This window comes from Prunus mume, linkage group LG6, assembly GCF_029339155.1.
Source record: "Prunus mume cultivar Tortuosa linkage group LG6, ASM2933915v1, whole genome shotgun sequence".
In the NCBI taxonomy this organism is placed as follows: domain Eukaryota; kingdom Viridiplantae; phylum Streptophyta; class Magnoliopsida; order Rosales; family Rosaceae; genus Prunus; species Prunus mume.
The window spans coordinates 3,251,539-3,275,541 of record NC_142703.1 but is presented as its reverse complement, the minus strand read 5'-3'; the positions used below and the strand labels follow the sequence as shown (position 1 = coordinate 3,275,541).

The window sequence follows — 24,003 nt, the reverse complement described above, 5'->3', positions numbered from 1 at the left end:
GAATAGTCTTTATTTAGATTTAATTTAGTTGGTTAAAACCATATTCCAATGTATTTAGGACTAATTATGCTAAAAGAAGTGCAAGAGACAAAGGAAGTGACTATTTCTTATTCGGAAGTTATGACACGAGAGAGCTGAGACTTGATAATTTGGGATCTTCTATATGACTATGACTCAGTACCAACAGATATCTCTTCACATATTGCTTGATACAATGTCAATATGTCTATTGGAACTTTACATATCCTTCTTGCCCCTTGGCATATATGGATGTCAACTAATTAACTACTACACTTTTTTTATTCAATTGACAATACCTTTACATATACTTGTATAGTCAAGAGACCTAAATTTTCTTTTTTTCTTTTTGATAGCGACCTAGCTGATACATAAAAGATATTTTTGATTGTTTTTTCTTGTAGTAATACATAAAAGATGAAGTTCCTAATAACAACATTTCTCGATATAAACTATGCACCGAACATGTTACAAAAAGTCAACTAAACTATATGCACAAGTAATAAACTATCTAATAAATAGTCGAAATGTACAGTCTGAAAACATAATATGCTACATGTTAGATTGTTATCAATAATAGCTCCTCGTTTAATTTGAAGTAACACGAGAAAAACGTAGTTCAATATCTTATATTTGTATACCACAAAGCACTTTCAAGAAAGGGAGAGCATATTAGATAATAAAAAAGTAACAACTCAATTAAGCTTCTACACTAACTCATTCATCCTAAAAGTTTTACTTAATCTAGTGGTAGTGGTAACAATCAATGGGTACTTTACATAAAGTACAGAAACAGAAAGAAAAAAAAATCATTGAAAAGCCATCATGATCATGTGGGGGGTAAGAAAATTGTATGGACTATGGAGCTGGCTTCAAATAATTTACAGATGGAATTAAGCTTCCACCAACCCTATTACTATTATTATTGTTGTTATTATTATTTTGGGGATGTCTGACACTAGTTTCCGTTCTGCAAGTCATAAAAGGCTGACATGCTGCTGATACGCAGCCATTACTTGTTCACTCGTTTTCTTAGGTGAGGAATTTAATTGGGATTTTATGCTCGCATTTGTATGAACATATTTATATCTGATTTTTCTTTTATTTTCGTTTTACATTTTTTTTTGGGGATAATTTGATCGAATGGCAACCAAGTTCAGATCCAAAGGTTTATCATATTAATAGATGAAATTCGATGTGATAATATGCAAGTACCACATGCAAGAGCATTTTTTGTCTCTTCAAAATTGTTGCATTCAATCCAAAATTTTATTATTTTGGTTATTTTTCTTAATAATATTACACTCATAAGACTCGATTGCTACCTAAACAAAAATAACATGTCTAAAATTGTCAAAATTGACATGACGGAACTGAAGTGAAAAATAGATCACACTACATGAATCAAAAAAATGTAACTTAGCCCATTGTTTAATCCTTTTTTTTTTTAATTATAGAATTTCTGGGATTGCATTTATAATTCTACTAAAAAAGCCACTAACCACAAAGTGCCATTACAATAACGGAGTGATCTAATATAAAAATTAAGACAATATGAGGCTCATTCACAAATGATCGTGCAAAATCGAAGAACATATGCACCAAAACTAAAAGTGCAAACTCAGAAGAACAAAAAATAGATAAAGCTTGAAAAAAACCAAGCCATAATACTACAAATAAAACTCGCGCAAAGGAGAGGTGAAATCTACACATAAAACACAAAAAGTCTTTACGATTTATTCCAAACATGAAGAAACTGCATAATAGATGGTGGTAGAGATCCAATACTGAAATGCAGGTGAAGATCCGATGTCGAGACGCATTCGCATGTGATGAGTGGAGGAAAATCATTATAAAATGAAGACAAATAAGGGAAACCTTCTGTCTTTGAAAACGGAGGAAAAGAGGAGAAGAGAGGAGTGGAAGATAGGAGGAGAGAGGGGAGGAATTTCTTCTCCCCTCAAAGTGAAAATGGTTTTAGAATATTTTTTGGGAAAGAGGGAACTAGAATTTTCCGTTTATGTACCGTTTCTTAGATTTCATAGGATGTAATTAAAAAAAAAAACTTTGTTAGAATTAATTTATTACTGACTAAAACTTGAGTCATAGATCAAATGTACAACAGTCGGTTCAACTTGATCACTCTATTATTTATTTAATTTTATGGGCAGTTTAGGACTTATCAGAATTTATGGGAAATTTAATAGTTGAGATAAAAAATGAAAACTTATATCATAAGTTGATTGTCGTAAATATAAAAGTTAATTAATTGGACATGAAGGACCTTTTGACAGACATCAAACGATGCCATTCCGCTAACTTTTTCTTCTTCTCCGTTGTTGCAATGGAAGTTAGTTAATTGATCTGTCACATTTAAAATGTTTAATTTTGTTAATTTAAATTATATTTCGGACATTTAATTTGTATTTTTTAAATGATATTTTCAAGATTAACGTAATTTTTATAGTATATATGAGTAATATTATTGATAAAATAAATATTTAAAAGAGTAAATAAGTTTAAATATGTTAAATAGATTAAACATGTTAATAGACATGCACACATGGGTCCTGTAAACACGCCATATTCGGCATGACACGAAGCAATACCACCCAAATTTGAGAGACCAAAATTTATCTACTAACAAGGTCAACAATGGAAATTTGAATTAAATGCGCAAACAAATATTATATATAATACTAAAACTCGTTGATGAGAAAACTATCGATGTTATCATCAATATTTGATCATGATTGTAAATCAGTACAAATAAGATATATTAAGAATTATAAAGTTTAGCAAGGAGTTTGTACCTCAGTTGGTTAAGAGCATTTACATATGTATTCAAGGTCATATGTTTTATTTCTCTTTCCCCAATATCGCTTTGTGTGTGTGTATATATATATATATATATAAATTATAAAGTCCAGACTGACTCACAACATAAGATGGATATATATGTTGCCAAATTCAAAAATTAACAATGAATCAAATTGATTATTATATAAATGTTAGGTCTAAATTCATAACATGACAACATACACATAACAAAACAACTTTAACAATATAAGTTTGGGAAAAAAATATTACCATTTGTATATATGGTTGTGTGTCATATTTCGGTTTGGTTCAGTTCGACTCATCAATTTGCTGGTGTTACTGTGTAAGTGCCTGCTCTCAAACTTTCCCTAGTTTGGGCCAAAGTTTTTCCCCTTAAATTTTTCTAACTGAAATGAAAGAAACATGACCTAAAACTTGATTGAGAAAAAATAAGAGATATTTAGACATATATTCATTTTTAGTACTAATAATATAGATAAATCTTACATCATTTAATTTTTATAATCAAACCCAAAAAATAATAGCTGACCCTATTGAATTTAATTTTGATTATTAAATTATTTTGATGCCCTATTGAGTGTTTTGAGTTTTTTTTAATGAGATTTTGGGATTGCGTTTGTTTTAAAAAATTAATGATAATTTTGTAATTTAAAAGAAATTAAAAGTCTTTTTATTATGTTGTAAATAAATTTTAGGTATGTTTTTAAATCTATTTTATATAAGTTTTTTTTATAATTTGAATTCTTATATTGGGTATAATAGTAAATTCCTCTAAAAAATAATTCAAGAAAGGCGGACAGACAGCAACGCAATAGATGGCCATCACTTGCTAGCCTTTTCTAAACAGCTGTGGCTCAATTTCTCGCGATATTTTACCCGTCTTTCGGTCACACGTTGCACGAGTCACACGTGACACTCATCAGCGTACTGTGAACTGTGTTTTGTTGTGTTGTCTTTTTGGTGAAGAGAAGACTCATCAACTTCTTCTTCACTCTCTCTCTCTCCCCTCTGAAGAACAATTTAAAAACTCCGAAACTCTCTCTCATTTGACAACAGACCCCACACAGAAACCGTGACAGAGAGAGAAGAGAAAGAGAAAGAGAAAGAGAAGGAGAAAGACATCGATTTCGAGCCACCGACACTTACATACTTACGTACAAAAACAACCCAACAATTCTCTCTGTTTCTCTGTAGTGAAAATACGGAAGTACCCCTCTCCCACCTCCAAGGTCCAGCGCCACCGACACTCCGGTGGGGCACCACCTTCGCCCCACTACCACCACCACGACTGCTGCCTTTGGCTTCCATAATCAAAATCTGGGACCCACCCAAAAACCCATATTTTGAGAATTAGCTTTGGGGTTTAATTTAGATTACAGTGATATTTTAGATCCAAATTATATATTGATCTCCTCTGTCTCTGTCCCTATCTCGTCCCTTCTGTGTTTATGTGTTGAAATTTCAACTCCCACTTTTAGATTCTCTCTCTAAAAACAAAAGTTTTTTTCTTTTTATTGCTCTATATAATTTGGCAGCAACCCGTGTCACAGATCGAAAGCACCAAGTTTTCTTTGCAGACAGCCAATTTGTTAGAGGACTAGGTCTCTCCCTCAAGAAAAGAATCATTCATTACACACAAACAAAACATTTTTAATTTTTTTCTTATTTTAATTTCACCCTTTTATTATATTCACTCATTCTCTATTTAGCTCTCTCCGTCTCTCTCTCTCTCTCTCTCTGTGTCTCTGTGTAAAGCTGTGTTTTTTATTCATTGTGTAATGTGGGGTTGGTGTTTCTTGTAATGGGTGCCTTTGAGAGTGTGTACTAAATTAAGCAACCTAGAAAGAGAGAGAGACACACACACAAGAAGAAGGAGAAGAGGAAGAGAGAGGTCAAGTGGTGTTCTTTGGTGGTTTTTGAGTGATGAGAAAGACAGAGAAAGTGGTTTTGTGAAGTGGGTCTCTTTTGAGTTTCAAGGCTCAGTCTGTGTGTTCTGAGTGCTATGGATACCAAAGGAAGACTTGTTGCAGGTTCTCACAACAGGAATGAGTTTGTTCTCATCAATGCTGATGAGGTTTCAAGAGTAGGTCTTTTACTTTGTTTCTTCTCCCTTCCCCTTGTGCCTTTTGCATTTCCTCTCAACTCCATTTCTGATACTGGACATGTTGAGAGCCTTCAAAATCTGTTGCTTTTGTTCACTCTTTGTCCCAGAAATCATTTCTGGACCCTTTGTCTACATTTGGAAGATACCCATTTGCTCATATTGACTCCTTCTCTCTCTCTCTTAAATTTGTTAGATCTTGAAATAAAGACAGTACATTTTTCCTTCTCTTTCTACAACTCTGTTTATGCTGTTTCCTACCTCTTGATGAGCAAAATTTGTCTTCTATGTTTTCCTTTACCTCCTCTCTGATTTCAACTGAGATTTAAAGCTTCAGTTACTGAATTTTGTTCGGGGTTTTTAGTATATTGGATTTGACTTTTCTCAGCCACAATCTCTTTCTGGGTTCTGTGCATTGGTTGTGGTACTCTGTGGTTTCCCTTGAAACGGCTTCCGTAAAATTACTTTATTTTTTGTGTCTTGTTCTTTCTTGGTTTTCAGAGCTGGTCAATGAACCGGTGCATAAGGCCTTCAACTTTGCTTCTGCAAAATTTATTTAATAGTTTTCTAGTAAATTAACTAGTTTCCTTTCCAAGCAATTCAGATGGGTGTTATAGGATTTCTTTCTCTTCTTCTGATGCTTTTGGTATTATTTTAGTCTTCGATCTGACGGAGATTGATATTGCTATGGTACCAATGAATTGCAGGTAACATCTGTCAAAGAACTGAGTGGGCAGATTTGCCAGATCTGTGGGGATGAGATAGAGATAACAGTGGATGGGGAGCCATTTGTTGCTTGCAATGAATGTGCATTTCCTGTTTGCAGATCTTGCTATGAGTATGAAAGAAGAGAGGGCAATCAAGCCTGCCCTCAGTGCAAAACCAGATACAAGCGCCTCAAAGGTGAGTCTCTTCCCCATATCAATCACGGTTTTGGTGATTTTTAATTTTTTGTTATAAAAATAATACTGAAATTGCAACTTTCTGTTAGGGAGTCCAAGAGTTGAAGGTGATGAAGAAGAGGATGATATTGATGATTTGGAGAATGAGTTTGATATTTCAAGCAATGATAGGAGAGATCCTCACCACATTGCCGAGGCAGTTCTCGCTGCTCGCCTTAATATCGGACGGGGATCCCACGTTCATGGTTCAGGGATTAGCACACCAGCAGAATTTGACTCTGCCTCCATTGCTTCCGAGATCCCTCTGCTGACCTATGGCCAAGAGGTGAGTTAGTTTAACTGTTTGATGTTCTTTCCTTGACAGTGATGGTTATAATTGATCTGTGTCTGATAAATTGATAATTGTTGTTTTTGGTGAAGGATGTTGGGATTGCTTCTGATAAGCACGCTCTTATTATTCCCCCATTTATGAGTCGAGGAAAACGGGTTCATCCAATGCCGACCACTGATTCCTCTATGTCCTGTAAGTTCATTAAATTTGCCTCAATATTTGCCTCAATTTTTGTAGCTGTTCGGACTGCTTAATCTTTCTTAGAGTCTGATTGTGGTGTTGATGATGCAGTTCCACCCAGGCCAATGGATCCTAAGAAAGACTTAGCTGTATATGGTTATGGAACTGTTGCATGGAAGGAGCGAATGGAGGACTGGAAGAAGAAGCAAAATGAAAAACTTCAGGTGGTGAAGCACCAAGGAGGAAATGATGGTGGAAACAATAATGGAAATGAGCCGGATGATCCGGATTTACCCAAGTAGGTGCTCCTTTAGAATATTTTTATATTCCTGGAACGATTATGTTATTTTATTCTAAATTGAAATGCGAAATTATTTTATGAATTATTCTTTGAAAAAAAAAGAGATGATAGTTTATATTTATTGTGTGAATTTGTATTCTTTAGGTGTTAAGAGATTGGTTATGTATATTTTTAGTTACTCAAACTTTGCAGTTCTTGTTAAAAGAGAAGGTAAACGTTCGTTTAATTTAATGACAGTTTATATGAATGAAAAAGAAAAATATTTATCCATAACATTTAAACTTTTACTTTCTTAATGTATTTGTCTGAAAACACGTATGAGGTACTGGCTACAGATACTTAGTGCAAGCTAAAGGACAATCCAAATGGTGCAATATTATTGTCCATTTTGGCACAAGTTTAAAATTTAGCTGTGTCACTACTTAGAATGATGTAATTTTGTTTCAACCAAAGAGAGTTGATTTTTGTAATTCTTTTTACAGGATGGATGAAGGCAGGCAGCCGCTTTCGAGGAAGTTACCCATTCCTTCGAGCAAGATAAATCCATATAGAATGATAATCTTACTCCGTCTTGCAATTCTTGGCCTTTTTTTCCACTATAGAATTCTCCATCCGGTCAACAACGCATATGGATTGTGGTTAACATCGATAATATGTGAAATTTGGTTTGGCTTGTCGTGGATATTGGATCAGTTTCCTAAGTGGTATCCTATTGAGAGAGAAACATACCTTGATAGATTATCACTCAGGTAGCCACCTTCTCTCTCTCTCTCTCTCTCTCTATATGCGGCTTTTTGAAATGTCTGTTCTAAGCTAGTGTGATTTTTTTTTTGGGGTTCAGGTATGAGAAAGAAGGGAAGCCATCTGAGTTGGCCGATCTAGACGTATTTGTTAGTACTGTTGATCCTCTTAAGGAACCTCCACTTATCACAGCAAACACAGTTCTGTCCATCCTCTCTGTAGATTATCCAGTTGACAAAGTTGCATGCTATGTCTCTGATGATGGTGCTGCAATGCTCACTTTTGAAGCCCTCTCAGAGACATCTGAGTTTGCAAGAAAGTGGGTTCCATTCTGCAAGAAGTACAGTATTGAACCCCGGGCCCCAGAGTGGTACTTTGCACAAAAAGTTGACTATTTGAGAGACAAAGTAGATCCGACATTTGTCAGGGAACGTCGAGCCATTAAGGTTTACCACTTCTTTCTTCATTTGTTTGTGTTACAGTCTGACAAGTTTCTGGTCTGGCATTTAGCTTCTTTGATAACCATCTTTCAGTTAAAAAAAGAAAAAAGAAAAGATGATTTTCATTAAAAAAAAAAAATTGCTTAAATTATAGTGACAACCTTGCAATGATGCACACACTTTTGGTTGGTGCTGGATGATGACGTTTCTGATCTGGTGTTGTCATTTTGTTGGTATAGAGAGAGTATGAAGAGTTCAAAGTTAGGATAAATGGGTTGGTCGCCACAGCACAGAAAGTTCCCGAGGAGGGTTGGACGATGCAGGACGGGACTCCATGGCCTGGGAACAATGTCAGGGATCATCCTGGAATGATTCAGGTGAGGCGGTGTTCATTTAATCAATTCATGATGAAGAGCCAATCCTTATTGAGTATTTCTAATCTTTATCTTTTTTTGGCAGGTTTTCCTTGGGCAAAATGGTGTTCGTGATGTGGAAGGAAATGAATTACCACGTCTGGTTTATGTGTCCCGTGAAAAGAGACCAGGTTTTGATCATCACAAAAAAGCTGGAGCTATGAATTCTTTGGTATAGCTCTCTTGTTGTCTCTCCCTCTCCCTCTCTTTCCCTCTCTCCTCTCTGAACTTGTTTAGGTTTTCAGTTGTCTAATTTTTATTTACATGCTGGCTAATAAATCAAGGTACGGGTGTCAGCAATCATCTCAAATGCTCCTTACATACTGAATGTTGATTGTGATCACTATATAAACAACAGCAGAGCACTTCGTGAAGCAATGTGCTTCATGATGGACCCCACGTCAGGAAAGAAAATCTGTTACGTACAATTTCCTCAACGATTTGATGGGATTGATCGTCATGATAGATACTCAAATCGCAATGTTGTATTCTTTGATGTAAGCACCTTGTTTGTTTGTTTATTTTATTCAAAGAGTAGGTGAGAAGTTGCAAAAGTATGATTTTTTGTGAGAGAAGCTAATTCCTTTCATAATTTGAATACAGATCAATATGAAAGGTTTAGATGGTATTCAAGGACCCATATATGTTGGAACTGGTTGTGTCTTCCGAAGGCAGGCACTGTATGGATATGATGCTCCTACCAAGAAGAAACCACCAGGGAAGACTTGTAATTGTTTGCCAAAATGGTGCTGCTGGTGTTGTGGATCTAGAAAGAAGAACAAAAAAGCAAAGTCAAATGATAAAAAGAAAAAGAACAAGGATGCTTCAAAGCAGATACATGCACTAGAAAATATTCAGGAGGGAATTGAAGGTAAGAGGTGCTTTACAAATGGATAGTATAGTTGTTTTCCTCCTTACAGATCAATCTTGAATTTCCTTGCTCAGGCTACTTGTGAATGCGGATTATTAATTTGATTTCTGTAAGTGATTGGTTGTGTTAAACACAGATGTTTATGATTTTACTGAAACTTTTTTACAGGAATAGACAATGAAAAGTCATCCCTAATACCCCAAATAAAATTTGAGAAAAAATTTGGACAGTCGCCAGTTTTCATCGCTTCTACACTCATGGAAGACGGTGGAGTTCCGAAGGGAACAAGTTCGGCATCACTCTTGAAAGAAGCCATCCATGTCATTAGTTGTGGCTATGAAGATAAAACAGAATGGGGGAAGGAGGTATGCTGCACCATTTATGGAGTTTGACTAAAGAATGACTCAAGCTCTTATGATTTGAAGCTTGGCATTTTTCTGTTTTCTAAATCTTAATTTTGTTCCAGGTTGGGTGGATATATGGCTCTGTTACAGAGGATATCCTAACGGGCTTCAAGATGCATTGCCATGGCTGGCGATCTGTGTATTGCATGCCCAAAAGGCCTGCATTCAAGGGTTCAGCCCCTATAAACTTATCTGATCGGCTTCACCAGGTGCTTCGGTGGGCGTTGGGATCTGTTGAAATATTATTGAGCAGGCACTGTCCAATTTGGTATGGATATGGGTGTGGTTTGAAATGGTTGGAGCGCTTTTCTTATATAAACTCGGTTGTCTATCCTTTGACATCTATCCCCTTGCTTGCCTACTGTTCCTTGCCAGCTGTCTGTCTCCTTACTGGGAAATTCATTGTCCCTGAGGTAATTTTCCCCTTTATTTTGGTCTGGACTATATATATATATATGTGTGTGTGAGAACTTTATTTTCCCTGGCCCTTTTTAGGAAATATATATTTTTTGAAAGGCCTAACTTGAGAGTGCTGTGCTTGCTGTATTTATTTCTGTTGCAATGCTTTCAGCTAATAATGGCTTTCTCCGATTAACAGATTAGCAACTATGCCAGTATCCTTTTCATGGCTCTCTTTTTATCCATCGCTGCAACTAGCATACTTGAGATGCAGTGGGGACATGTTGGCATACATGACTGGTGGAGGAATGAACAGTTCTGGGTCATTGGTGGTGCGTCATCACACTTTTTCGCACTCATCCAGGGTCTGCTCAAGGTTTTGGGCGGAGTTAACACAAACTTCACTGTCACATCTAAAGCAGCGGATGATGGAGAGTTTTCTGATCTATACCTCTTTAAGTGGACGTCACTTTTGATCCCTCCCATGACCTTATTGATCATAAACATTATTGGAGTCGTCGTTGGGATTTCTGATGCCATCAACAATGGTTACGACTCATGGGGTCCTCTCTTTGGTAGGTTGTTCTTTGCCATATGGGTCATTGTCCATCTTTACCCATTCCTAAAGGGTTTGGTGGGAAGACAGGAGAGACTCCCCACAATCATTGTGGTCTGGTCAATTCTTCTTGCATCGATCTTCTCTCTATTATGGGTCCGAATCAACCCATTTGTATCAAAAGGTGGTATCGTATTAGAAGTTTGCGGGCTGGATTGTGACTAAGGTCTCTACTTATACAGAAGGTTTAGATGGCGTGAGTTCTATAAAGTAGCTGTTTGGGCAAACAAAAAGAGATTGAGTTTGAATGCGCGATGTTGTTCAATCGAAGGTAAAATTGTTTCGAACAGTTCTATTTATAAGGATAAATCTTGTGGTAAAAGATGAGATGGGAAGAAAGAGCAATCCTGGGAGGTTGCATGTAGATACAAAGGGACTGGATCTGACACATTGATTGTTTTGCAAAGTGTTCATTAATTCTTTAATACATGGATTTTGTGGGTTGGAAGGGGATTTGTATTCAGGTCTGTCTGTAATCCCATGAGAAGATAAATTTAGTTTGATTCATAATTTATGTTCCCTTCTCAATAAGGGGGTTGGTTCATATATATTAGTGTCATAAAACCTTGTCCTTTTGTGCAGTATTTGAGAGGAAATAGCTGCAATCTTAGGGTGATGTATTTTTTGAGATGTCCAAATGTGTTTGCCAAACAAAGGCAACTCTTCTTGTATGTGTGCTTATTTTAGAACAACTCAACATTCAATAAATGTTTGATTTTCTTTCTTCTCTTTCTTTCTTCTGGCTTGTTTGGAGTTCTCACCTCTGATACTTCTGCCTATAAGTTTGACTTCAGCTTTTGCAATCACATTGATGGTGTGATGACATTGTAACGTGGCAAATTATTTTGACTAACTCAGAGGTTTTGAATGTCTGCTTTTTTCTCCCAGGAATCCTGTGGAATTAATTTCCTGGCTTATTAAGTAAAGCCTTAAAGTAAATCCACCTCTGAAACAACAAATTAGGGAGGAAATAGGCCTCATTCACCCCCAAGGATCCGGATCCTCTGTTCTGATATGCGAACCTCATTTTTAAAATTAACACATTTATATATTTGCATATAAACCCTAAAATTGCAATATACGCACATTAACAAACTTTACATATTTGCATTTGCAAACTTTTGTCGCTAGACATTCTCATATTTAAAATAAGCAATCCAATACAACACCATACTTACACTGGACCCCACAAAACTAACTGTACCATTAACAAGTTCATTTACAAGCAATACTGTAAATTACCAAAAGAAACTTGAAGATCTGCATGAGGTATGCTTCAGCTGAAAATGAAGGGTCACTTTAACTCGTATTTCCATGGCCAACACAAATAGGTCTACTTTTTTGGAGATCCTTCAATGCCGGCCTAGGTTGCAAAGTTTTCACTGCTGGGTTGGAAACTTTGTCGCTCTTTGTGTTTCTGAAATTTTCCTTCATATCAACAGTATTGACAAAACTCTTTGGAGGACTAGGGACCAGACTATCTGTCTTGTTCTCCCTTGGCGCAAAAGAAATACTGATACTTTTGTCCGAATCTGCCTCCCAACTCCTTACCCAAGGTGATTCCAAATTGTCTGAGAAGAGATGAGCAAGAAGGTCAAAGAATCGGCTTGCATTTTCAAGTAAATCGTGCTTGTAAAAATACTTGGAGAACCAATAAAGAGAAAAAAATTGACGTTCAAGTGCAAGATATGTGTACCTTTTCTCAAAACTGAATCTGCAGATATGGGACATTGATCTGCAGTTACATTCTGTTCTGACACAATCTCACTCTCAACTGAAAATTTAGTATCATCAACATCAGGGTTCACATTACTTTGAGCTTGCATTAAGTAATTTGGATCACTGTTTGCTGCTGGCACATCAATTGGCGCATCAAAAGCACCAGGATTGCTGCCACTCATCTCAAAATCATCTACCGATTTCCCTGTACATGCCCAGACATTAGAATATTCAATATCACCAGCCTCATCAATATCCTCATGATCAACAAACACTTGGTTGATAGGCCTGATTCCTTTCTCCTTTGGTCCTTCATTTACACAGGTGTTCCCATCTGAAACAGGAGGATGAGTGGATTTCAGAAGTTCATCTGCCATTCTCTGCCCATGATCACTGTGTTGCTTGGCAACAACTTGAGCAATTCCCAGGTCATTTTCTATACCTTCCTTCACATGCTCACCAACTTCATTCATCAGACTGGCTTTACTCAGACCTGCATCTAATTTCTGAAATTCATCTCTTTCGATGTCCCCTACAATCAGTTCCATCTCAAAATCAGTCAATCCAAACAATTCAACATTTGACTCCAAGGCTTTGTTATTCCCCAAAACACATTATAACATTTGTCTTTACAGATCCTAATACTCTATACTTTTGGAGGCATGGATAAATAAAAAGTATAACATGGTATCATGATATCAAAGTTCGAAATCCTAAAACTATAACTTCCCAATCTATAGACTTCCACATGTTGGACTATTCAAGAAAAAATATAATAGCAAACTCTTGGAGTCGTAGACTCATAGTTAATTAAAAGTATTAGCAGAGAAGTCCAAAATTAAACACTCACCACAACTAGAAAAGTTGGTAACAGGAGAACCAACAGGGTAATGAATACCCATTTCCAGAGTAGATTTTAGCTCCACAACTTCCTCAGATTTATGCTCATGGTCAGTAAGTTGCCCTGCAGCAACTTGTGCAATACCAACAGCACTTTCTTTCCCTTTCTTCACATCCTCACTATCTTCAATCACTGAATCGACTTTCGACATGTCTGGATATGATTTTGAAAATCCATCTATTTTGTCGTCGCTGAAAAGTTTTTTTATCCCATAACTGCTAAATAAAGGTGAGGCAGCATTTAACTCCAAGGCTTTAGTTTCTGTTTAATCACAAAGATACAAAAACCGTTAGAGAAGGAACTGTTTTTAATAAAAAGTTTAAGTTGAATGAAGATTAATTTTTTTATTTTTGTTAAAAAATAACTACAAGATATATAGATACTCCTTGGGCTCAAACATGGATACTATTCTTCCCCCCACTCCCCACCCCAGGCCACGTGGCTTAGGAAATGAAGACAAATATACATAAGAGTTGAAAATTTTGGAAACAATTATTAACCTGCAGTTGCTTCTTCACCTTGATGCAATAAGCACTGACCATGACTAGAATCGGTAGCTGGAGAATCAGCAGAGCAATCGACACCCGTTTCAGGTTTAACCATAGAGATGGGATGCAAGTTTTCAAAACTGGGGGATTCCTTTGAGTCACCAGAAATGACATCCCTATCATTAAGATTAAGCAGATCAATTACTTCCTCAGTCTCTTGGGAGGTCCTCGTACGATTAATGCCAACATTGAGACTTTCAACAACCTTCACGCCTGAGACTCTTTCCGGCACTCCAAATTCATTGCCTTGTAATTCAAGATCACCACACTTTGCTGGATCTGGTTGGAGAACAGATTGTATAACTTCATTTGATGCTTTCTCTTGAACTTCACTGTCTACCGGCAACACCATATTTGAAGGACCTGGAGATTTGTTCTCATTTCCAAGCTGCATTTTTGCCAAAGCAAAATCAGAAAGAGACCCCGACTGTGTTTCGTCCACCAGGGCATCCATAGAACTTCCAATATCATTTGCTGCCACCGATTGCTTTTCCAGAATATCAACCTCATCAAAGGATAAATTCTGGTTTTGGCTTCCATGTAACAAGGCCTCATCTCTTTCACGAATTATTCCGCCTTCAACTGGTGATTTGAATTGATCTTTAAGTTGATCTCCTTCTGCAGATTAAATAATTGTTATTGTCTCATAACTTACTGGATGGAACACATATTTTTTTCTCGAAGTGCCAGAGAATATAACAAGGTACTTTCATTGCCTATCAAGTGATAAGAATAAACAAGAAGCATATGAACATACAAATTTCTCAACAAGATAACAAGTTTCCAACCTAAAAGAGAAACTGTACCCCTATTCTCATAAGTCCTCTCCTTTTCTTCCGCATTGTTTCTACCCTCACTTTCATTTAATCCACTTAGATCTCCTGCATTTGAGACAATATAAAAACATAAGTATATACAGTTACTCAAATCAAAATCTCATTATAACCAGTAAAATCATATATTCAAGATTAATCATCGAAAGATACCAAGAGATGAAGAATCATTAAACATGAGACAGTGGCACCACCTGAATGCATTTGACGTTTGGCACAGAAGTTATCAGCTGATAGATTGACTTGTGTAATACTTTCAGTATCAACAATTCTAGCTGTGTGAGCCAAGCCAGGTTCGTTTTGTGACACTCTATTACTCACACCGGCATTGCCCAAAATAATCCCATGATCACAGCAGCACAGATCACCCAACTCATCTCTGACCAAGAAATCATCAGTATTATCTGACTTAATTTCAGTTTTCGAACTCACATTTACAGAATTTATACCACCATCCAGTGTTCCAATATTATCATCCATATCAGCATTGCCATCCGTGTGCATACTATCAACTGAAGCAATGGAAGGATGTCTCTTCATCTCTAAAGATACTTCCTTATGTATGCCAGGATCACCATACTTCACTTGATCCAGTAGGAGGACAGATTGCATAACATTGTTTAGTGCTCTCTCTTGAACTTCACTGTCTACTGACACCACCATAGTTGAAGGATCTGGGGATTTGTTCTCATTTCCATGCCGCATTTTTGCCAAAGAAAAATCAGAAAGGGACCGCGACTCTGCTTCGTTCACCACGGCATCCATAGAACTTTCAGTGTTATTTGCTGCAACTGTGTGCTTTTCCAAAATATTGACCTCTTCGAAGTATAAATTCTGATTTTTGCTTCCATGTAACAAGGCCTGATTTCTTTCATGAATATTTCTGCCTTCAACTGGTGATTTGAATTTATCTTTCAGTTGATCTCCTTCTGCAGATTAAACAGTTATTATTATCTCATAACTTACTGGATGGAACACATACATTTTTTCTCACAGATGCAAGAGAATACCCTATCAAGTGATATGAATAAACAAGAAGCACATGAACATATAAACTTCTCAATACGACAAGTTTCCAACCTAAAAGAGGAATTGTACCTCTATCCTCATAGGTCATCTCCTTTTCTTTGGCATTGTTTTTTTTACCCTCAATCTCATTTAATCCACTTAGATTTCCTGCGTTTGAGAAAATTTGCTTACTTGAGTATATACAGTTACTTAAATCAGAATGTCAGGTTATAAGCAGTAAAATTATATATTCAAGATCAATAACCAAAATATACCAAGAGATGAAGAATCATTAAAAACATGACACAATGGCAGAACACCTGAATACATTTGAGGTTTGGCACAAGAGTTATCAGCACATAGTTTGACTTGTGTAATACTTTCAGTTCCAACTATTCCATCTGTGTCAGCCAAGCCAGGTATGCTTTGTGCCACGCTATTACTCACACCAGCATTGCCCAAAATAATGCCATGATCACAGCAACTCAGATCAGTCAGCTCATCTCTGACTAAGAAATCACCAATATTGTCTGAACTTATCTCAGTTTTTGAACTCACATTTAGAGAATTCATACCACCATCCAGTGTTCCAACATTATCATCCATATCAGCATTGCCATCCATGTGCATACTGTCATCTGAAGCAATGGAAGGATGTCTCTTCATCTCTGAAGTAACTTCTTTAAGAATGTTCTCATTTCTATGTTGCATTTTTGCCAAAGCACAATCAGAAAGAGATATTGCCTCTGTTTCAACGACGATGGCACCCATAGAACTTTCAATTTTACTTGCTGCCACTGTGTCGTCTTCCAGATAATCAACCTCATCAAAGGATAAATTTTGGTTTTTGCTTCCATATAACAAGGCCTCATCTATTTCACAAATACTTCCGCCTTCAACTGGTGATTTGAATTGATTTTCAAGTTGATCTCCTTCTGCAGATTAAACAATCATTAATATCTCATAACTTACTGGATGGAATTCACATGTTTTTCTTAAAGACACCAGAGAACAACACAAGTTATTCATGTAGATAAATTAAATTTTCAATTATCAGTTGTTTGCCACTGATTACTAGGAATGAGGAAGAGTATCCATCTCTTCTATTCACTTTACAGATAAACCAATATAAAGTAAAAGTTAAGAGTGTCAAACTTAGTTAACAGCATGGTTCTATACTGCCCAACCGAAAAAGTTAACAAGAGTCGGGACTAGTGTTGGTAATCTAGACCACAAACACAATTTAACTCAACCTCAGTCCGCAAAGTAAGGTCAAGAGCATTTAAAAAATGTCATGTAACATGGTACTATTAGGAGGAGAATTCATGGAACTAACCATTGCAAATAATGCTCAAACGAAATGAATCATGAATAACAAGATCTAACAGCTGAACTATCAAAAAAATAAAAATAAAAATTATCATATGAACATGAAAAATTAAACAAGGGAACATCAAATACCTTGCTTTAGTAGTGAAGATTTGGGCGGGGTTACAGCAGTACCACTGGGTACAATTCTATCCAGATGGATATCTCCAACTGTCTCTTCACTAGTTTCTTCTACTACTTCAGTGGATTTCGCAGTATTTCTGTCTGACTCGTTATTCTCATCAGGTTCAGTTAGATGATCCTCAACAACTGGCTCAACTAGTACTGGTTGATTAATCCCTCTAGCATCCATTTGAACTAAGTTATGATCCTCAGGAACACTAGCTTTGCTACCATCTTCTAACTGGTCATCCACCACATCACTTCTTTGGTGTGACGTCTTAACAGTCCATGACTCATCTGTCTCCAGTCCTTTCAAGTCCAACAGGTTGGTACATTCACCTACATATTATAAGAGCACAATAAGCAGAGCACCAAAATTAATTAATACATCTATTTGACACCAAAACTTGAATAACTCCCGTACCTTCACAACCTGGTTGACAGGTAGGTGAGTGACCATCACCTAGACAGGTCAATCTGGAAAAACCGACATTGCTGAGCTTATCCAAACATTCTTCCGAGGTTTGTTCAACTGCAATAATATGACCACTATCACCTCTGTCCAAAGACGGATAGTAATTATCTTCCATATCACGTACAGTAGCGTTCTCTGGGACATTCAATCCACTATCTACCATAACATTTTCCATCACGTTAGTCACGGGTTCCATTACATTCTGTGCGTTTTGGACTGTAAATATACCTTGTAAATTATTATACTTTGATAGCTGATCTTCCTTCAGATGAGCTGAAATGTCCATGGTTTTCTCTATGCTTGAATGTACAGCAGATACTTCAAAACAAACAGGCTGACCCATTGCAGCAGATTCCCACTTATTGCTTGATTTTTCAACAGCTTCTTTGCTGCAGCAAGAATCAGTAGCTAGAACAAAGAGAAGATACAAATATTAATCATGTGAAAAAATACAAAGTGATAGAGGTTTAATACTCTAAGCAGTGATTGAGCCGGACAAAAAAGGTTTAAACAAAGGGAATTTGTTGAAGGCCTCACAGTTGAAAACTACAGTGCCTGAGCCATAGCACTTTCTTGTAAAGTGATTGAACTGTTTCTATCACAGTCAGGGAGATCATGCACATACTTCCCTTTAGTGATAAGAATAAATAATGTGATTGATTACCAATAGCATTAAGTTCTACAAAGTAAATCCATCCAAACGATTTAACTGATGAATAATGAGATTAAACAGCTGAACCTATCAGCAATAAAAACATCACATAAACATGAAAATTAAAGAAGAAACCAAACAAGGGAAAATCAAATACCTTCCTTTACTAGTGAAGATTTGGACAGAGTTACAGCAGTATCACTGAGAACAATTCTACCCAGATGGATGACTCCATCTGTCTCTGCACTAGTTTCAGCAGTAGAACCTACATCAACCTGAACCGTTTCTTCTCTGTCACAAGAACTGAAAGCACATATTTCTTCTACTAATTCAGAGGACTTTGCATTATTGCTGTCTGACTCCTTATTTTCACCAAGTTCAGTTAGATGATCCTCAAGAACTTGTTCTACAAGTACTGGTTGATCAATCCCCCTAGCATCCAATTGAACTAAGTTTTGAACCTCAGTAACACTAACTTTGCTACCACCTTCTAACTGATCATCCACCACATCAATCCTTTGGTTTGAGGTTTTAACAGTTAATGACTCATCTGTTTCCAATCCATTTTTCAAGTCCAACAGGTTGGAACATTCACCTACAAGTTAGGCAAACACAATAAGCACCAAAAACTAATTAATACATCCATTTGACAGCAAAAGTGAATAACTCCCTTACCTTCACAGTCTGGTTGATAGGTAGGTGAGTGGCCATCACTTGGACAGGTAACTTTGGAAGAAACGACATTGCTGAACTTATCTGGACATTCTACTGGGTTTTGTTCAACTGCAATAGCATGGCCAGTATGACCTTTGTTCAAAGACAGATAAGAATGATAATCCATATCACATGCAGTAGTGTTATCCGGGATGCTATTTTCCATCTCGTTAGTCAGGGGTTCTGTCACATTCTGAGGCTTCTGCACTGTAGATATACCTTGAAACTTCATTGATTCTGAGATCTGATTGTCCTTCAGATGACCTGAAATGTCCATGGCCTTCTCCATGATAGAATATGCAGTAGATACTTCATCATAAACAGGCTGACCCCTTCCAGCAGATTCCCTCTTCTTGCTTGATCCCTTCCTCTGCTTGCTTGATCCTTTCCTCTGCTTGCTTGATCCCTTCCTCTGCTTGCTTGACCTTTCCAGACCTTTGCTGCAGAAAGAATCAGTATTGTTCTCATTTCCTGAAGCTTCTGGAATATTCAATCTAATATCTATACTCGGATTTTCTTCAAGGGGTGAATTGATTTTAGCAAACGAGACCTTTTCCTTTATAATTGGCATCCTAGATTCACTCTTTTTGTTCTTTCCAGCAGCTATACCAGTGCGTCCTGTAGGTGCAACCAAGCCACTTTTGGACAGAATACGTGAGGATCGTCTTTGTGGGCTTTTATTTAAAGAATCATGCACAATTAATGAACTTTCCTTCTCATATGTTGGCTCTTGTATTTGCTTCACAAGACCATCCTTTTTAACACCATTGGCAATTCCACACATGTCCCCAGTGGCTTCTGTTAGTATCTTTTCACAAGCATTCCAACTAGAACGCCTTAGAGATTGAGACACATTGGCACCCTTGTCAGGAACTGGTTGCTTCACTGTTCCAGCAGCTGTTGATTGCTTCACAGTTCCAGCAGCTTCACAAATTCTAAACTCCCTATCATCATGAGCAGCGGAGGAAAACAATGTAGTTTTGCGTCTGGATCTCCTTAAAGGACCATTGGGTAGGAGAGCAACATTTGCTTCCATTCTTTCTACACTTGACTCAACTTTGGAAGCTCTTTCCAAATCTATATTCCTTGGTCTTTTTCTAGTATCACCTTTCGCCAGTTCCTTGCCCTTCTGGAACACAGGAATTTTCTGCCCGTCCTTTGATGGTTCTTCAAGTTCACATTTTTCTTGGCCTGAAGGTTTTCCCATAAACTTTGTTTTAGACTTTTCGCTCCTACCAACAAGTTTGGTTTCTGCCAATGGCCCACATGCAGAGTCTCTGTCCCTGGCTAAATTTCGTTTTGACCTCCTCAGGGTCTTCCCAGGTACAACAGCTTCATTAGCAAGGTTGGTCACCTTCCAGACTCCTCTTCAGAGGTACAGCAGACTTCCGCCTCAAATGCTTTCTATCTAGGCCCTTACAGGTTTCTTCAAGTTGAAGCACTTCTTGTCCCTTTTCCTGAACTTCGAGAATATCTGTTTTACTTTCAACTCCAGAACTATTCCCTCCAACCTGAGTCCGAGACCGTGTGATCCTACTACCACCAAGATCAGTTTTCCCCGATTTTTCACTCAGAACACTTGAGCCTTCAACCTTTGTGACATTTCCTTTACATTGCTTCTGGACTTTTTCAGGTTTAATACCTTTTTCTACAGGGACATTTTCTTCGTAAGTCTCAGTTGATAAAAGATCCCCATCACTACCTTTATTTTGTTTGGGTTTCTTTGAACCCCTTGGCACTAGATTCTTCCTCAAAACCAGTGAATTTCCACCATCACCACTCACCACCACCCTGCTTCTCAACTGCCTTTGAATCAACCCTCCATTCAAATTAGCATGTTCCGCATTACTATCCACTCTCTCAATAAACTCAACCTCCGGAGGAGGCTTATCACAGCTATCAACCTTTTTCACTCGATTTGTCAATTTCTTCTTCCCAGGAAGAGGTGAAAAAACTGCTTCTGCATTGCCTTCATCCATTTTTTGTGCTCTGGACCTTGTAACTCTACCTGGGGAGTCAATAATTTTGTGAGAGTGTTCGAGTCCTCTGGAAATTTCAAAAACCTGAACCTTCTTAACAACCATGGACTTCCTCTTTCTCCCCTGTTTTTTCTTTGGATTGTAATCACAATCCGAGTTTGAGTCATTATCCGTACCCACAAAGTAAAACGTTTGATTTTCTGGACTGAACTTTACTTTCTTCACCTTCTTTGTCTCAACCTCAGCATCAATTCCCCCTTCATTTTCTTCTAAATTTTTACAGACTGGCTCACTGAGTTTTTCATCTTCCTGTTTATTAGGGAAAAATAAAAGGAACAAAAAATATTACCAAAATAAACCAAAACCCCATTGCAAAGTACATAACAAAAGAGAGAAATTGGAACACAGCCAACTGATCCCGTACACATCATTTGCCCTAATTGGTTTAGGGGTTTCACTTTCTGGAAATAATAACATGAAACCCACAATTTTCTTTTCATCAATTTTATCAGGAACCAAAAAGAAAACAAAATTTAAATTTAAAGAAAAAAAAAGAAAAGAAGCAAGAACTATAAAGTTTATAAACACAGATAAAAAAACTTTCATTCTTCGGTGATGCTATTACCTTGAGAAGCAAAGTAAGCTTATGGGCCATTTCAGTGTTCCTTAAATTTGCAGGAATTCCGTGCTGTTTACAGAGTGATTGAAGTTGCTTCCTCTTCATCGCATAATAATCCATCTCTGTAATCAAAATTTTGAACAAAGAAAAGATCATAAATTATTGAAACCAACAAAACAACTAAAAATGTATTTAAAAAAAAAATTACAGTTCGAGAATCTTCCACTCACCTTTTTCGCGCCAACGCGAAGTTGGCTTGGCTATGGAGAGAACTCAGAAAATTCAGAACCTTCTGAGAGGGAGATTGTTGATTGTTGATTTACTTTCGATGAAATTAAATTCGATTTTTGCTTTCGATGTTCTAATTTTCTTTTCTTTCTCGAAAAATCGGTTTGATTTCCTTTTGCTTTTTTCTCTGTGCTTTTTTAAATTCAAACTGGATGAGTTTCCCGCTTTCCAAGACGGGTTTTATGTAACTCGCGATTTCAAAAGGGAAATGGATTCTGTACTTGCGGAATGAGCGACGAGGGAGACGATTGTAGGGGTATAATGGTAATTTTAAGGTTAGGCTTAAGTCGGTGCGTGGTACAGGTGTCGACCAAGGAAAGCGAGTGTGTAACTTTTGTTCGCTGAGACAAAAAGTGAGTTGAATCTTGAGGGAGAAGTCAAGTGAGAAATGCAAATTAACGATATTTTTAATACAAATTTATAAATAAACCCAATCCTAGACATGTATTTATACAAAAACCCAAGCACTATTTAAATATAGAAACACACCCAAAATCAACCCCAAAATTAACTTTTTGGGTGTGTTTATAAATGAGTTTTGAGTGTGTGTAATGATGGGTTTTGGGTGTGTTTATATGTTTAAATAGTACTTGGGTTTTTTTATAATTTCAACCCCCATTTTGGGTGTTTTAGTGAAACTCCCTATTTTTAAATTGTATTTATTGTTAGTTTTATTTATATTTTCTCTCTTCCAAGTTCCCAAATCTCTTTTACCAAAAAAAAGTCCCTACATATATATCATTCTTGGAAAGAAACATAAAATTTACAAGATAATTTATCAATTAAGGCATACGCAGGTTACATCAGTTAGTGATGGTAGTGAGTCTGTCCCGTTGCACTCAAGTTCGAATCCTTATATTAAATTAATTTATAGTAATTTAAATTTTAAAAAAATCAATTAAGTGGAACCTAAGACTTTCTTGAATTAAGCGGAGACAACTACCGCTCAACCAAATACACAACAAGCCACTTAAATGTCCTCCCTTGATTTCCTTATTTGATGTATATGCATTTCTCTCCTTGATATTTTTCCCTTGTGATTTTTTAATGCAACAATGAACCTTCTTGTTTAGATGTGCTTGTCCTCTCTCCCTCTATCCTCTTAGATCAGAAGATATATTCAAACCATTTTCTTCTTTTTCTGATTGTTGCTAAGTTTATGAATTTCTATTGTTTCTACAGTAAAGATGTGTAAAATTGAGAAATCGTTTTACATGTGGTGGGAGATTCAAGTGTTTGGTAGGTAGTAAAGTTGCCGAGAAAATTAGTGAGAAAGTGATAAAGAATGAAAAGGGTAAAGTGATTTGTTTTAATTGTCTGAGTTATCTTTTTGGAACAAAATTCTTATCTATTTATTTATAATTGTTGCCATTCTTATTTAAATTGAATTACTAGTTGAAGTTCTCAATTGAAATTCTTGCATTAAAATATGGCTTAATTACTGTTTCACCCCTTGAATGGACACTCGGTCTTATTTTAACCCATGAAACTGAACTTTTCTTACTTAACCTCCATAATCTCGAAACTAATTTAACTGTTTTCCAACAACTAAATTGACGCATAATTAGGCAGACTCACAATTAAAGCATAATAAGGCCAAATTAAACTGAGTAAGCTCTACGGTTAGTTCTCAGGTTCATCCAGCTAATTAATGCTGTCATATATTTGTGAGGAAGTTGAATTAATATACAAATTTGTTACTAGAACAAGAAATCTAATGCCCCTTTAATTGGAATGTAAAAAGAAAAAAAAAAGAGAGAGAGTAAATTAATCTAAAAGAAATTGATGCAAATTGCTAATAATTATCATTAGTTGACAAAGTGGAATTCATCCGCAACTTTACATCACGATGAACCAATCTACCCCTTCCTCCATGAAAAAATTCAACGTCTAACACATCTAAACTTCTATAATCAACGATGGTAAATCTTCCTCCAAAAGCTGATTGAATCATGGCAGATGAAATCACCATCTTCATTTCCAAGCTCAACCTCAAACGCTTTCTCCTCCTTTCCCTAATTGCCTTTTCGTTTAGCTCTGGTACCACATAGGGCTTCTCAGCACATGCTGAGTGGCTAATGTTCAGCTTCACCGTCCTCTGCTTCAGGCTCCCAATCTCCATCGGTTTTCTCAACCCCGAGGCGCATGAAAATCCGTAGTTTCTGTAATGAAGGAGGGTTTCGAGGTCCGACACGAGGATCCTGAGCTTGTTCTTGTG

General features: G+C 36.8%; 2 protein-coding genes across 2 annotated transcripts; one reads left to right on the top strand and one right to left on the bottom strand.

Annotated features, from left to right (window-relative positions):
* Positions 1-4,598: 4,598 nt before the first annotated feature.
* Positions 4,599-11,285, top strand: LOC103336258 (cellulose synthase A catalytic subunit 2 [UDP-forming]-like). Its single transcript, XM_008239308.3, has 14 exons — positions 4,599-4,942; positions 5,668-5,863; positions 5,952-6,187; positions 6,283-6,385; positions 6,485-6,671; positions 7,157-7,423; positions 7,516-7,861; positions 8,095-8,232; positions 8,315-8,440; positions 8,553-8,765; positions 8,872-9,139; positions 9,308-9,504; positions 9,606-9,956; positions 10,142-11,285. Exons 1-14 carry the CDS (start codon positions 4,862-4,864, stop codon positions 10,721-10,723), a joined length of 3,291 nt encoding a protein of 1,096 aa, XP_008237530.1. The 5' UTR covers positions 4,599-4,861; the 3' UTR covers positions 10,724-11,285.
* A 360-nt stretch (positions 11,286-11,645) lies between these two features.
* On the bottom strand, positions 11,646-22,017 carry LOC103336257 (uncharacterized). Its single transcript, XM_089055239.1, is given in 16 exon segments — positions 11,646-12,129; positions 12,255-12,809; positions 13,128-13,439; positions 13,679-14,344; positions 14,515-14,607; positions 14,754-15,488; positions 15,658-15,735; positions 15,843-16,502; positions 17,029-17,397; positions 17,483-17,689; positions 17,762-17,941; positions 18,343-18,780; positions 18,861-20,247; positions 20,249-21,187; positions 21,504-21,619; positions 21,728-22,017. Coding segments are annotated over 15 exon segments (7,005 nt in total). The 5' UTR covers positions 21,618-21,619; positions 21,728-22,017; the 3' UTR covers positions 11,646-11,857.
* Positions 22,018-24,003: the final 1,986 nt, after the last annotated feature.

Bases quoted from the DNA above. Each gene is read 5' to 3' on its own strand.
- LOC103336258 (XM_008239308.3), top strand. From the start codon at position 4,862: ATGGATACCAAAGGAAGACTTGTTGCAGGTTCTCACAACAGGAATGAG. The intron at 7,424-7,515 runs GTAGCCACCTTC...TTTGGGGTTCAG, and splicing joins CTTGATAGATTATCACTCAG to GTATGAGAAAGAAGGGAAGC. The intron at 9,957-10,141 runs GTAATTTTCCCC...TCCGATTAACAG, and splicing joins GGAAATTCATTGTCCCTGAG to ATTAGCAACTATGCCAGTAT.